The sequence below is a fragment of the Pinus tabuliformis genome, chromosome 5_2 (assembly GCF_031772625.1).
Source record: "Pinus tabuliformis cultivar Carrire ecotype Pingquan chromosome 5_2, CPIR1, whole genome shotgun sequence".
Taxonomy (NCBI): Eukaryota; Viridiplantae; Streptophyta; class Pinopsida; order Pinales; family Pinaceae; genus Pinus; species Pinus tabuliformis.
The window spans coordinates 276,936,341-276,952,315 of NC_142306.1; the positions used below are offsets into that span (position 1 = coordinate 276,936,341).

Sequence of the window (15,975 nt, forward strand, 5' to 3'; positions counted from 1 at the left end):
AACTCTGAAACCATGTGAAGTTTTGAAGAAATCAAATATATTGAGAAAATTAGCCTCCCTAGTAAGCTATACTCTAGACGGTCTCACAAAAAACATTCTGCATTGATCATTATTCATCAAAAATAGATAAATTTACATGAAAAATATGAGAGTTAGAATTAACACTTAGAAAATAAGAACTAAGTCTTAAACTATGACATACAAACAACTAATGAACACACACTCTCCAATAATACACATTTTCCATTAATTCTAACACCATGCAATCAATCATGTTTTCCACTTAAAACTTCACAAACGCAAATCAACTCATCCTCCAGCATGATGCCTCGTACATTGTATCTAGACATCATTTATTTTCCAAATTATGGATCTAACTCTGAAACGATAATAACGAAAAACACTGAAATATGTATCAAATTCGTTTCGTTATCCAAGCCTGCATTTGATTCTATGGTTGATTGGTTAACATGGGATTTACTCTTCATGGTCAATAAATAATTTTTTGTGATTCTTTTTATCATATCAACGCTTCCCAAATTATCAATGCTCTTCCGAAGAAAAGCATTACATAACATGATATTGGATCCCGGAAGGAAGAATGTTTCTTAAGATTATTGCTATCATGTTTAGTTAAAGATAATATGACAAACATATGAAGGAACATTCACAAAATACATGTTTTCTTGGGTGTATTCGTTTCGTTATCCAAGCCTGCATTTGATTCTACGGTTGATTGGTTAACATGGGATTTATTCTTCATAGTCCATAAATAATTTTTTGTGATTCTTTTTATCATATCGACGCTTCCCAAATTATCAATGCTCTTGCGAAGAAAAGCATTACATAACATGATATTGAATCCCGGAGAGAAGAATGTTTCTTAATGTTATGGCAATCATCTTTAATTAAAGATAATATGACAAACATATGAAGTAATATTCACAAAATACATGTTTTTTTGGGTGTAAGTTGGGTTAAATAAGTTGATGTCTAGTATATATGAACTAATGTGGTTGTGCTAGTTTATAAATAAAAAATTAAAATAAAATTATTTTAATATAATATATTAAACTATTAGATTTTTAATATATTTAATTAGAACAACTCATAAGAAATTTAATATAGGGAGTTAGTGAAATTTTAGATAAAATAATAGTAATAATAAAATTTAATATTAATTCAATTAAAAATACCATAAAAAGTAAAATTAATAACAAATTAAATTGATTCATTTTAAGTTTAATTATAGGGGTTTAATTATGGGGCTTTCTTAGTGCAATATACTATATATCATTTTTCGAATTAGCTAAATAATTAATGGAAGTCATTAAATTGTGATGCTATCCATGAATGTCAGTTTTAACTGAGAAAATTTCTCATGATTTTGAATAGTTCATATAGCATTTATTGCATTTATTGATACTCACAAAGTGAGATTGATACTAGTGAAAAAAATCACACAATATCAATTATCAATCATCACCTTTGTAGCTTGTACCCCGTAACCAACAATTCCCCGAAAGTCACCCATCTAAGTACATCTCCCACTCATGTGTGCTTAATTATGGAATTTCTCCCCACAATCAACCCCAATTAAGTTGCTACCTTATTCTCAATATCTTAGCAAATATTGTACATCTGAACTATTCAATTCAAGTTATTATAGTATAGACAATAATTTAAAAAATAATCATAATACACTTATCAAAACATTTTTTTTACTTTCTCTTTAAGTTAATTAATATTTTTAAATAATATAAGAAAATATAATGTGGATACCAACTTTTGGATAAGAAGCGTGTGAATGTTTTCCTATATAACTTTTTGGTGGTAGGATGAGGAAAAATTCCACACATATGAAAGTTTAGCTAATATGGATAATTTTAAGACAAAGATGTTCCAAAAGGAATTACACATTTCTTCATATCGGACTACATAATGTTCCTATAGTCACAATGATTCATATTTACAAAAAAATATCTCAAAGCGTTATATTTAAATTTATCTAAAACAAATATAAAAATATGATACTTACACATACACATATAATATATGATATAGATATCATATTGAAAATTAAATTAAAAAAATTATAGAGCATGTTAAAGAAAAATTTGAAAGAAGTATATATATAACTAAATGCATTATTAAAGCTAAAATAAAATTAAATATAAGAATATTCTAATACATAGAGATGTGAATTTTATTGTTTATACAATCTCATTCTATAGCTTGTTATTGGGGATATGTGTAAGTCCATTTGCATCATTTAAAATGAAAATAAATATTCTCTAAATAAAAAATAATGTGGCTTATAATAGAAAACATAAATGAATATACCATGTGTTTTTTAGTTTGTTATTGATGTTACAATCAAGTACTAAATAAATATGGTAAAAATATTTTACTTTCACTCTCCACTATAAATAAAATATTTAGATGTCTATGTGGAATAACATCAATTTTATATCAGCTTTTAAAGCCAGCTAATGTAATAGATATATATATATTTTGAATGTAATCAAGCTATATAATTTTTATATTTTAAAAAATATTTGGACACCGTACTTAAAAAATTATTTGAAAACCTATGTTAACAAATTTACATTAAAATAAATCACATATATAGAGAAGCAAGACAAAACAAAACTAATATTGCCAAAATAAAATATTTCAATTTCAAAGAGAAAAATAATATAAAATATAGAATTTCAATTGCTTCTTATAATAATAATAGAAGGTAATTCAATAAGGATCATAAATAAAATATTTCAATATATGAGATTAAGTAATATAAGTATATATTTAAAAATATATTAATAAAAAAAGAACACTATAACTCATAAATAAAAGATGTCAATATCCATTATGTATATATTATATATAGTTTAAAAAAATATACTGATATTATATAAAATTATTAAAAAAAAATTGTTATGATTGAAATATGTTGTAGTGTTCTCACTATTTTATATTTTGAATTTTTTTTCCCAGATTTATGTATTGGTTAATTTTATATGAAATCTAGTTATATCAAAAGCATTTAAAAATATTTTTAGTTTCAAATAAAAAAACATTTATTTCACCAAGATCGGAATCAAACAGCTTCACAGCTGGGTGATTCGAATCGTTCGTTGGCTTGATTCCTCGAGTTAATTCGTTGGATTCTTGTCGTATGACAGAGCAGTCAGGTGATTACAACGTGGAAGTAAGAATTTCCCTCTTCTTTATTGCAATAATATACTGCAAGAGAACGTGTGAAGTGACATGAACGATTATCTTCACGATATTCTTTAGTGTTGGGTTATCAAAAAAACATTTTTTCTCTGTGATGCTATCCTTTGAAAAAAAACTCCGAGCGTACCATGCAATCATGTTGTCTACTTAAAGCTTCACAGACGCGGATCAACTCGTCCTCCAGCCTCGATGATGTCTGATACATTGTATCTAGATATCTTTTCTAAATGACGCGGATAAAACGATAACAAAAGGTTTTGAAAGCACTGGAATATGTATCAAATTCCTATTTTCATTTAAGCGTGAATTTTATATATTGTCACCTATCCTCTATCATTTTGGAATCTATTCAATGATCGTATGGAGCAAAGCATTTCGGGTTTGTGGCATGGATTCCTGAGGCATACATGACTGTGTTTTTTTAGACAAATTAATGCAAATTTTGAGGATAAAATTGTCGGCAATATAAAAATATCTAAAGGCTCTCAGTGATGGAAGTTTATATGATATATTTCTCTCTATGAATCATGCGATTTCTTGTGTCAAAATTCTTTGGGATAATGTTAATTTCATAAGTACATTGTACTATGGTGATACGAGTTTCCAGAAATGCATTCCTTGTGTGGTTCGATTTGTCTGAAGCACTTTTCTCTTTGTAATTTGAGTTGTTTGAGACACCTTTCTTTATGTAATGAGAACTGTAGAAAGACGCATTTCTCTGTATGATGCGAGCTAAAAGAATACATATTTTGTTCGTGAAATATTAGATACCTTCTTCTGTGTGGCGTGGCATCTAAGAACAAACATGTGGTGGATTCATTGATTATATTATGGAAAAACCAGAGAAAAGGTTGGAGGGTTGGCTTGGCATTTGGATCATTGGTTTGTTTGAACTGGATTTCTCCTATTAATGAAAAGCTATAAGAAAGAATGGATAGGTTTTCCCTTGTGGATTTTGGAGGTCTTGCCCAATCTCTGGTGTTTCGTCCCATGTGGACTATGATTTATAATTTCTTGTATTCAAATAGTAATTGATTGATGAATAGTAAAGAATAAACTAAAGAAGAACATTAAATAATTTTACAAGTAATTATCATGTTAAGAAATCCCTCGGCATTGAAATTTTTACATAGTATAAAAGTTATGGTGATGAAAGGAGCACTAATGGAGAAACCCTAAGAAGAGCTAAATCTGAAAGATTCAAACACTATCATGTGCAAGAAGTCCAAAATGTGGTTACTATATTATACAAAGGACCTAGAATTCTAAAAGGCATCTATACGAAGAAAGGGATGATTTGGAAGAAAGGCTAAATATTTTATGTCATCTCTAATTACATTAAGGACTATATTGTAGAATGTCATTGAAATAAGAACATTTACATCTCTCATTTGAAGCTTATGAACACACTCACAAATAATTTGAAATAGTATAACCAACTACAAGGATATTCATGACGCAAAATTCAAAATATATGTCTTAGAGAAAAATATTATGAGGTGCATATGCAAGTTATCTATGGGAGAAAAAATTCTCTATAAATAATATGAAGTATAAGGTACAATTTCTATACAAAAATGCAAAAGTTTTGAAGATCTATTTTAGAGGAATAATAAAAAGTTCTGAAAGTCTATTTCAATGAAAGAATATAAAGTTATGAAGCATTGTTTTAGTAAAATAATGTGAAGTTATGAAGATCTTCTCATGTCGTTCTAAGACACGAAATTATGTGACCTACGCAAAATTTTGTGTCTGAGGTAGATTCCATCAAATTGGTCATCTTGGAGACTTACTTGTGGACAATTTGAAATAAAACAAGCTACACATTTTTCTCTGTGACATTGTGACTTTTTGAGATGCAGCAGGGATCTATGACATGGCACCTTTTAGATGGGGCACATCTATAATCTATAAAATGACAAATTAGATTTGTGGTGACCTATGAATGATGATCCAAATTCCTAATTTTTATGAGAGGCCATGTGCATACAAATTATGTACATCAGAGTCTAGAGGAACTATGTTTCTCTTTAATAAACATGTATAATGCAACATATAATTTCAAAAGAATAGTTTATACCTATTCCTCTATGTATAGTCTATACCATTAATTCTCAGAACATTGAAGTGTTTGCAAGGGAAAATACAAGGGTATGAACCTGTAACAAATCCAACCCCTTTTTGGTGGCATCCAAACATGTTATGACAATATATTGTAATGGAATCTGAACCTTCTATGACATTGTGATATGAATTATTTTTTTTATGGTCTAGACTTCTAAAGGATTATGAGAGATTTCTCAATAAGAGTGAGGATCAAGAATCAAGCCTCAACTCTGTAATGTGACAAGCATGTTGTTGACAAAATATGAAGACAAGGTTCATTCAGGAGGATATGTAGGGTTGAACTAATACTCCTCATAAGGTACATCCAATATTTTTTTCCCAGCTAGAACATAAACTTGTTTCAAATTTCTCTAGCAACTATTATCTATGACAATTACATTGCATAAAATGTTGAGTCCTCTATGTCACTAAGAAGTCATATCTAGAATTTAACATGTAGAATAATATTATGCTTCTTTTAAAGGATCTATATAGATAAATTATATATATGTTAGCATTTAAATCCTCTCTTTGCATGTGAAAGGGTAGGTTTTTGTGATTAAATGATCTCCATCTCGGGTTTTAAAACTAACTCATCTGTATGCCTATAGAATTTTCAATTCTTAAATGGTATATCTTATAGAAATTAGAGAATCTAGGTTTTGTAAACCCTAGAAAAGGTTTGAAATAGAAAAACCTAGGAACGAAACCATTACTAATTGTTTATGTTCTAAGAAAATTATCTCTCTCTTAAAGATGATAGGAGTGACATCATGCTCATGTCAGAAGAAGGTTTATGAAAATAGTCTGAGGTTAAGAGGGAGCTAATCTTTCTCAGAAAGGTCAGTACCTTACATCTCCTCTCTTTTACTACTAATGTTGTTGTTTTTTCTATGCACTTTTCCTTTTCTTCTTTCATCATCTTTTAATAATGCTTGTAAGTCAATAATTACTTAAGCTTTGACAACTAATGAAATAATGTAGCAAATATTGAATAATTTCCTAGAAGAAAGAGGAATAATTTTGAAGGTTATATTAAAGAAGTGAACACTTAGCATCATTTGTGTGCGTGAAAAAAGGACATGAGTTCCCTTAGCTTAGTCAGACAGAGGGATTTGTAAAATCTTGGATGGATACGGGGTAATTAGATTCCTAATTTATTCGATTCAAGAACAAATCATTTAGGATGAAATGATGTTGATAAAGATGCTACCAATGGTTGGGAGCTAGTATGATTTCTTGAAAGATAATGAAGCATAATTTTGTTACAATGCAAAGGAAGAAGATATGATGCTCTAAAGAATTTTGGCTCCATAAGGTGTTTGATGAACTACTTTATGATACATTGTATTTGATTATGATATTGATCAAAGATGCACAAATTTTTTCAAAGAACCAAGAAGGTTTAAGTTCTTATGGATTCAAGAATATGATTTAGATAGGTGAGAAGAAGCTATAACTAATATCCATAAGATGAAAAAGTACTTGATGCATTGATGAAGTTCCTTTTCATGAAAACAAATGAGTATGTTTCAAACAATATCAGGCTTCTGGATAACTCATCCCTTGTTGAGATGTACTGAAGGTCGATATCGTTTGTTCCATGTGTCAAGTACTAAGGGTAGGACTAACAACCATAATTTGAATGAATGAAAACTAATAGGAGGAATGATGGATTTGATTAGCATTTAGGATGAATATTCTTTCAGTTTTTGTACTATGAATAGTACTAACCATCGTAAGTCAAGTACATTCATCTAAGATAACAATTTTCCTAATAATTGACATTTCCTGATGTCAATTATTGTGATAGTGGATTAGGAAATGGTCATGTGAAGACATACCTTGATGAACACTCAAGTGGGTTATGTTCCTTGAGAGGTAACGGTGTCCAAATTTATGCCTACTAGCATTGTGCTATGATCTAGTGGAAAGATAAAGAATATTTATCTAGGACTTGATGTTTTGTCAATGTTGGCTATGATGATGTAAATCATGATTGATGCTTGTCAACACAAATCCTTTCTTATAGAAATTTTCAAGTTGAGAATATATTTATAAGTCGTTTGAGATACCTCCCTACGTAAGAGGGAGTGTTGAAACTGTAAATAGTTTCAGTTTTCATAATTATTGTACTCGCATCAATATGTATTTCATGTAAAAATAGAGAGAAAAATTATTGGTATTCGCTATCAAGAATGTTATTCATGCTTTATTTTTGTTTGAAAGAAAAAGTAAAGGGAAAGTTCTTCATGAACCTATAAAAAAAATAGAAAGTTTTTAATTTTGTAAATGTTATTTGTTCCTCCTTTTTTCGAAGGCAACAGTCCAGGATGACAAGTTGGCTTTTTAATATTCATTCGCTTTTGGATGTGAAAATAGTTATATATTGGAACATATCCTCCATCATTTTCACAACTATTCAGTGATTCTCTGAGGTAGAACATTTTGAGTATATGGCATGGATTCTTGAGGAATAAATGCCCAAGTTTTTGAAACACATCAATGAATGTTTTGAGGATAAATTGTTTTCAATACACAAATATCTGAGGGCTCTCTTTGATCGAAGTTTTTGTGAAATATTTATCTCTCTCTGTGAATGATGCAGGTTCCTATAGCATAAGTCTCTCGGATAATGTTAATTTCATAAGTAAATTATATTATGGTGATGCGAGTTTTCATAAATACATTTTGTATTTGATGTGAATTGTCTAAACCACATTTTATCTATGTGATTTGAGTTGTGAGAGAACTACAAGAAGAAAATTTGATTTGTGTGATGTGTGCTATATGAAGACACAATATTTCTATGAAAGATGCGCTACCTTCTTCTGTGTGATGTGACATCTAAAAAAAACATGTGGCAGTCTTAGTGACTATCTTATGGATAGAACATAACAAAGTTTGGATGTTTGACTTGGCACTTGGATAAATAGTTCGTTTGACTTGGATTCCTACTATAAGAAAGAAGTTGTAAGAAAGGATTGATCGATTACCCCTTAGACTTTGGCCCAATCCCTAGTATTTCTTGTCTCTTTTGTGCTATGATTTATGTTCTCTTTTATTTGAATGGTAATTACTTATCAATAATAAAGGAAAAACTAAAGATGAATAATAGATAACTTCACAAGTAAATATCGTGCTATGATATTTCCCCTTGCATTTGAATTGAAATTTTATATAAGAAGTGGCCATCATTATCGTATTATCATTCAACCTCACCACCATCTAGCATGAAATTAACTTTCACATTTTTCTACTTTCATGGTACTTGCATGTAGTTTTGCAGGTAGCTTGCATGTTGTGGAACATATTATTATGAGTAATGATGATGTCAGAGTGAGAGGGGAAGTCTCACGTTAAGGCACCCTTAGTGGGCGATCTTATATTTTCTTGAGTGTTCACGTTTTTTTTTTCTTTAGTTTCCATCTTGTGCCTAGAAAAGACATAAAATATTTAGCTTCCCCCATATCATAATCAATCATCATCTTAGTTTTTCCTTGCGAATAACCACACATTATATGATTCATCAATACAGTAATATCTCTTTTAACCATAACTTTGTCCCAACCTTCTTACATTTCTCCATATCACAATCCCCTTAATTTAAAAATTAAATGCACCATCCACCTATTTACCTATCTAGTAATTCATTTTTTTGGCAACACATTCACTCTATATATTAGAGATGTTGTGATAAGACACTCAAACATATTAATTTTACTTAAAAATGCTTACAAAGAACCAAGCCTCAAAGATAACTTATTAAAATGACTTCTTTCATTACTTTCTTTGTATTTTTTCCTTTCTTCTTTCCAAGTTCTCTTTAATCTAACTTCTCTAGTATTCTTCCCTAGTATTTGTATCTTCAAAGTGAAGGAAAGAACTTAATCACCCCCTTTAATTTAAAATTTTATCTTCAAACACCTAAAAAAATTGTTTGAATGATTCTACATCCAACATTTAAATCGTTGCCAAAGACACTTTCATCAAACTTGGGTCTTAACTAATATTAAACAAACTAAATATGGCAATAAAACCTCAAAATATCATGCTTTTCACTAGCAAACAATGACTCCCAATTATCTCATAGTTTTTAGTATTTCTAATAGATTTTAAATTTATGCACATGTAAAATAGAATTAGCACAACCATAATTAGTATTCTAATGCTTTTTCTATACCACTCCCATGATTTTTTTTTGGGTCTATTTAATCATATATGCTCAAGAAATTCAATGGAATTTGAGTTTGAGAGACACAACTCTATTATATTGTCTTTGGTAATATTTTGAAATATTTTGCAAGTGTTTAACTCCCATTCCTCCCCTATGATTTAGATTTCCATCATAGCTAAAAAAACCAAGCTATCAAAGCCATAGAAGCCAAGCAAATAAAGAGATGACAGAAGAGCCAAGCAATTCAAAGAACTTGAACCGATAAAAGGTTTTCAATATCTAGTATGTAGAATGTCCGACTAGTTGGATAATCCCAATTGAAAGATTTGTGAATTGATCTTCAACAATTGTCAAACCCTATCCACGGTGTAGCGAGGCATAAATTTTAGTAGTTGTAGTCGAGCTTGTGTGTAGGGTGGAGTGAGGCATAAATTTTAGTAGTTGTAGTCGAGCTTGTTTACACACAGTATATATAGGGGAAGATGCAAAGGGCAAAGAAATTACTACAGAGAAAATTGTAAGTGAGCACCATAAGCTAGCACTATTTTATGTTGTAAGAAACCATGTAGTCGTTGTGAGGAAGAACCTAGGTCTTCTGTATATAGGGGAACACTGTGTTAGATGAAATCGAGCAGAGCGGAATATGCTGGAGCCATATTTTTTATACTAGTCGTCATGAGACATCGTCAGACTGAAGGTTTGAAGGGTGTTATTCATATGTAATAAAGGTATGACATGTATGTGATGATTGTCGTTTAAAACAATTCCTTTGTAAGTAAACCATTATTTGGATGTCAAAGCAGTTCATTAAAATAAAGACAGTGGCTTATTATCTATCGAGGAATTTATTTTGTTCATTATCTATCTAGTAATCTATTTTTTTTTGGAGATATTTCTTAAGTGGGATCATCAATTAGTGTCTTGAAAAAGTAAGATTGATACGAAAAAAAAATTAAAGATAATCTACTTGAAATAAAAGGATATATGAGATATAAAAAAGGAAAATGGCAGTCGAGATAATTAAAGAATAAGTTGTATATTTGGTGGAGTTATGATGTCAGATTTTTGTAAAAATACAAATATAAAATTTTCAAGATAATCGTTGAAGAGTTAGTATTATGAATATTTTCCACATTTTTTCCCTCAACCACCTATTTTTGTTTGTAAAAATGATGAAGTCTGGGCTATTAAGACGGGCTATTAAGACGAATTACTGTTTTGAATGTGTTTTAATAAATCTTGTGAAAGAATCACAATAAAGAAAAGGATTATCTTAGTTAAATAAAAGATGATGCAAATGTAATATATTTTGTTGGGCAATATTTGTATGATAGCATTATTCCTGAGATTCTAAGATCATATAGGTCCAAAGAATATTGAAATATTCTAAAAATGAAATGTAGATGTCATACACTGAAAAGGAGAAATATTGATAAGGATCAATTTCAGCCAAATATGGTTGGAGTTGATCTAACAACTATTGTAATAGAATATTTTGTTAAAGACTTACCTAAAGCAAAAAAAATATATATAAGAGATAAATAGTGCAATTTTAGTGAACAATATAGACAAATTTGTTAAACAAATTTAGAAGAAAGAAATGATATTGTAAAATTCAAAGTATGCACATTGTAATAAAAGTGAAGCTAAGTATGTAGATAAATATGACATATGTCAATTCTCACACAAATAGTTGAGAAAATTATTATAGTAAAAGTTATTTTATGTTCAGGATGTATTATATTTTCATGAAGAATGACTTGCAAATCTTAAGAATGATAAAACTGAATGTGGTTATTGAAAAACTACCATAGCTACCACAAATGAAGGAACTGAAAGAATGAAAAAAAATGTTAGAATGAAGAAAAAAGATTAGAATTGAAAGAAAATGAAGATCTTGTTTTTTATCTTAAGCAATACTTAGAGTAGTGTAAGTACAAATTGGTATAGAAGAAAAGCCAAATAAAAACGATAAAAGAAGATATAGAAATGTTTAAAAACAACACTTGGCCAAAGCTAAAGAACAAGAAAAAATATGTAGAACATAATATTTAGAGCAAAAGAACTAAAAATAATCATGTTCAAGTAAAGCAAGATTTTTAATTTATATAAATATTGTAAAACCAAATGAGACTTATACCCATACAATGGTGATCATAATTAAGGGAAGTGCTCCACATAATTAGCTATAATTAAGGGAAAGTGCTACACATAATTAGCTAGTTCTTTGTGTCAGTAATTTTAAATTTAATAACAGTTAGTCAATCATTTATGTGTGAGAATATCTATAATTAGTGTTCTAATGACTTTTCTAGAGAATTTAACATATGTTTTTAATATATTTAGTAATGTATTGCCAAATGATTCAATGAAGTTCATGTTAGAGAGGGAAACACTTTTATATTGTATTTAGTATTATTGAGTTATTGTTGTGATAATTTCTCCTCTATCTTTCACATTTTGGTTCATCGGAATTGGTTGAATCAGAAATGTGCCCTTCCAAAATCCAAATTAACAACCAATTAACAAAACCACTCAATAGTCAATGCCTAGAGAGTTATAATCAAAATTGTTTTTATTTCTTTGTGAAAATACAATTTGTGGTACAAATCAATAATTATAACAAAGTGCAAGGCATTTTATTTCTCTTGAAAAAACACAACAGAGAAGGCATTCTAAGTGGCAAAAATACCCATTCATCATACACACTTGGGACCACTACATTCATAGAACTTACCACTCAGGGAGCAAACGTTAAGTACCACTTTGGCCTAAGCTTTATTCAACAACTTGTTCCTCTACTTTGAAAACGTAAGCTACTAACTAATAGAGACTTTTGTCCAACTAAATGACCTTTTCATTTTTTTGATAATGGGACGAATTGGTTTTGTAAATTCAGTGATACTTCTACTAATATTGTATGTTTTATTAGTTAAAACATACAATATCTATGAGGGCACTAGAGGAAAGAAGAGTTGGTTGCAAACAACAAAGGGAAAAAAAAGATAGAGGGATTGGTTATAGTATTCTTTCGTAATTGCTATGGTGAAGGAGCATGGTATACCTCGTAGGGGAAGCAAAAGTAGAGGTAGGTTGTCTCTTGCCTGACCAATTCAATGAGAGTATCCCCTATCATTATTGACACTTAGCTACAAATCGTGAGTCACAAGTGATGGGCATCACTGGTTACAATGGATTATCTCTCCTTAATCTAATGTGTCATCATGTTTGTGCTGAGGAATATGTGTCACTCACGAGCCTTTGCGAGGCATTGTTGGTGTTGTAGGCCTTAAACTATGGCATTCTTCCTTGTTTTTAACCAAGTCATCTTGTTACAGCATTGAAGATTCTACCTCGCATATTAACTAAACTTACTAAAAACATTATTCAAACAATGAGGGTCTCTCCTCTTCCACGTCTCAAGAACAATGCAAGAACACGTACAACATTCCCAAGGATCCTAGAATGTCTTGTTGCAACGGAGCTTATATTAGAGGCCGAGGTGTCACCCATCCTCATCGAGCACTACACCATCAACAAGCCGAATAATCTCTCTCAGCAATGCACCATGAGCAAGTTGGGCACCCTTCGCCAACTAGACACTCCGCAGAAGTTAAAGCATGGCATGGCAAACCCGACTAAGTAGTTCTTGGTATCATTGACGGTCCACATCCTATAGATGTCCTTTTGGGCCTTTGGCCCTTTTGTTGTTGTTATGTCCTTTTACTCTACTGAACTATTTAAGAGGCCGTCTCACATTGACAAATGATCATACCAAGTGCAATTTTCTGTTTACCATTCTCCTTTGCTTATACTTCTCTCTTGTATTTGGCTAGCTGAATCCTCAATCAGATAATCATTTTACATTTTCTGTAATACAATGACTAAAAAAATATATATCAATTTATATTATAAAATATTTGTAATATAATAAGAAAATATGTATAATTATTTCCATTACTCCTTTTACAATAATTTTATGGGTATATGTCATCATATATTTGAGACATACGTCATGATTTATAAGTAGGAGTTATTCCTTGGAAATTGAGATGAACAGTGTGATGACACTTTACACGTCATAAAGAACCTTTGAACAATTCGCAAAAATAAATTCTCTCTAAAAGACCATAAAATGGTGTCAAAATGGTCTTCAGTTGAAACAGCAATTCCACTCACAAATATGATGAATCTCATTTTGTTTTCAGTTGTGTCCGTCAACTCCACAATGACATCAGAGTGATCGTTGGTTGGAACAGCAATGACATTCACAAATCTCATCAAGTCCATACCTTTTTCAGTTGTATTCTACACCAGCCTTATGCAATACATGATTATTTTGGATCCGATACTGTTTGTCAAGATCAATACCGGAGGATTATCTATTAAATCTGTTTAGAGGACAACTGTTTCTATTGTTCATTAACGTAGGTATATTCAAGAAGGAAACGCGGTTAGTTGGCGCTGTTAATCGAAAGGATGGAGAACAGTATCTTTCCATGTTTAGCTAAAACTGATCCAAGGATCGACTCTTTCCAGTTTTTATGAAAGCCATGGAGAATGACGTTTTTAATAGCAAGGTGCAGATGCGGTCTATTATATGTTTACTTGTAACACATATACGTTGTAGTAGTATGATAATATAAAAAATACGCATTCATAAGACTACTGGAAATTCAATGTTTGTCTCGACCTTGTGCAGGATCTAGCGTAAGGGCCAGGTAGCAAGTTTACAACCCAGCCTTACGTCGTGGATTTCAAGAGATTCGGTGGTTTGAAATAAAGGGCCGGAAGTCCTCGGCCCCGGACATCTTTATATCAATTAACATAAGCGTTAGAGTCTTTTATAAGCGAAGTAGTAGAGTTCCAAGAAAAGTTATGCTGAGCATCTTATGAAAATTGATTTACTGGCACTGCCGATTGTTATAAATCCTTTGATTAGAGTTTACCGTAAAATTTAATAGCCAGAAAAAAATAGCAGTTTTGTATTTTAACATGTCAATTTCAGAAAGGGGCGTCGTCATACCTCTTACTGCCAAACTCATACAGTTTCCCACGGCTTGAGAACATGATGACCGCGACTTCTGCGTCGCAAAGCACAGACAGTTCATGCGCTTTCTTCAACAGACCGTTCCGACGCGTGGAGAAAGTCACTCGGCGAGTTGAGGCATTATCGATCCTCCTTAACTCAATCCTTCGGCGGCCCATTGTGTATTCTTTACTTGTTAGGTCAAGGCAACCCTAGCCCTTATTTGGACCTGCAGAGAAAGGTATTACGAAATCAGTGCAACTCATGTACTTGTTAGGTCAAGGCAACCCTAACCCTTATTTGAACCTGCAGAGGAAGGTATGACGAAATCAGTGTGCGCGGCGGAAGAGTAGATGAGACAGACAAAAGTATCGACAGAGAGAACTTACAGCCAGAGAAGGGAAGAGGGGTGAGAAAATCGTTGTTTCTGTGGCAATGTCGTTGAGGGCGTTTCCAGGGAGAATTCCAAGTGCTGCTGCTGAGTCTGTTGTTCATTTTCAGCCGAAAGTGGACCTCGTGTTCTGAACATGTATTCTGTCCCCTTTTATTAGAATTGTAAGGCATTTAAGTGGGTCTCCACTGTACGCGTCATGCACTTAACTTCACAATCAGCACTCCTTTCCCCACGGAAAACAAGCAACATATTAAACCAATTATATTTCTGCGGCCTATTTCTGTGTAATAGTGCGTTCGCTCACCTCGAAACCGTCCTGACTGATGACCCTACTGCGTGACTCTTGTATAATGGCACCTGCGGTCACTTCAAAACCGTCATGACTCATGACCTGACATTTTACAGAATCGTGATTCATGCCTCACTACATGACCGGACCACTCGACCTTTAATTGGAATCCGTAATGAACCTATTAATCTATTCCCACACTTACCCAATTTGAAGCAAACAAAAGCGAAAAAGGTGGAACATCGTCGAATGGGATTTTTTTTGCAAGTAGAAGACATTTCCACACAACCATTGGCCATCTCCTTAAACCGAATTTAGAGACAACATAAGACGACAAAAGTGGAACGTCCTCGAATGGGATTTTTTTTGCAAGTAGAAGACATTTCCACGCAACCATTGCCCATCTCCTTAAACGTATCAATCCCTCCGCGATGGAATTTAACCTTAATAATTATTAATAGCTGAATGGTATCTTGACTTTATTATTGGGCACTTGTAAATGTAACGAAATCTAAATGCGTCTATTTTATAGAAAAGTATACCAAATCAACATCTATTATCAAGAAGTTTATTTAGCTAGCGATAGCTATCTAAGATTACGATAGGTTATTAGTTCAAATCACCCTTTGGTGGTTTTACCTACCATATATATTCATAAAAATATTTATTACGTCTGCAGTTTAGTTCATAAAAAAATCATCATTCACTTGAGATTCTTATAATTGTATTTACATTTTAAT

General features: G+C 31.4%; 1 protein-coding gene across 1 annotated transcript in view; it reads right to left on the bottom strand.

Moving 5' to 3' along the window:
- The window catches only part of LOC149158590 (agamous-like MADS-box protein AGL11), a 193,219-nt gene extending 178,444 nt beyond the window's left edge, over positions 1-14,775 (bottom strand). Inside the window, exon 1 of the mRNA XM_089433397.1 lies at positions 14,550-14,775. Within this exon, the coding sequence (XP_089289523.1) occupies positions 14,550-14,731 (182 nt within the window). The 5' untranslated portion in view covers positions 14,732-14,775. The remainder of the gene's footprint in view (positions 1-14,549) is intronic.
- Between the last annotated feature and the right edge of the window lie 1,200 nt (positions 14,776-15,975).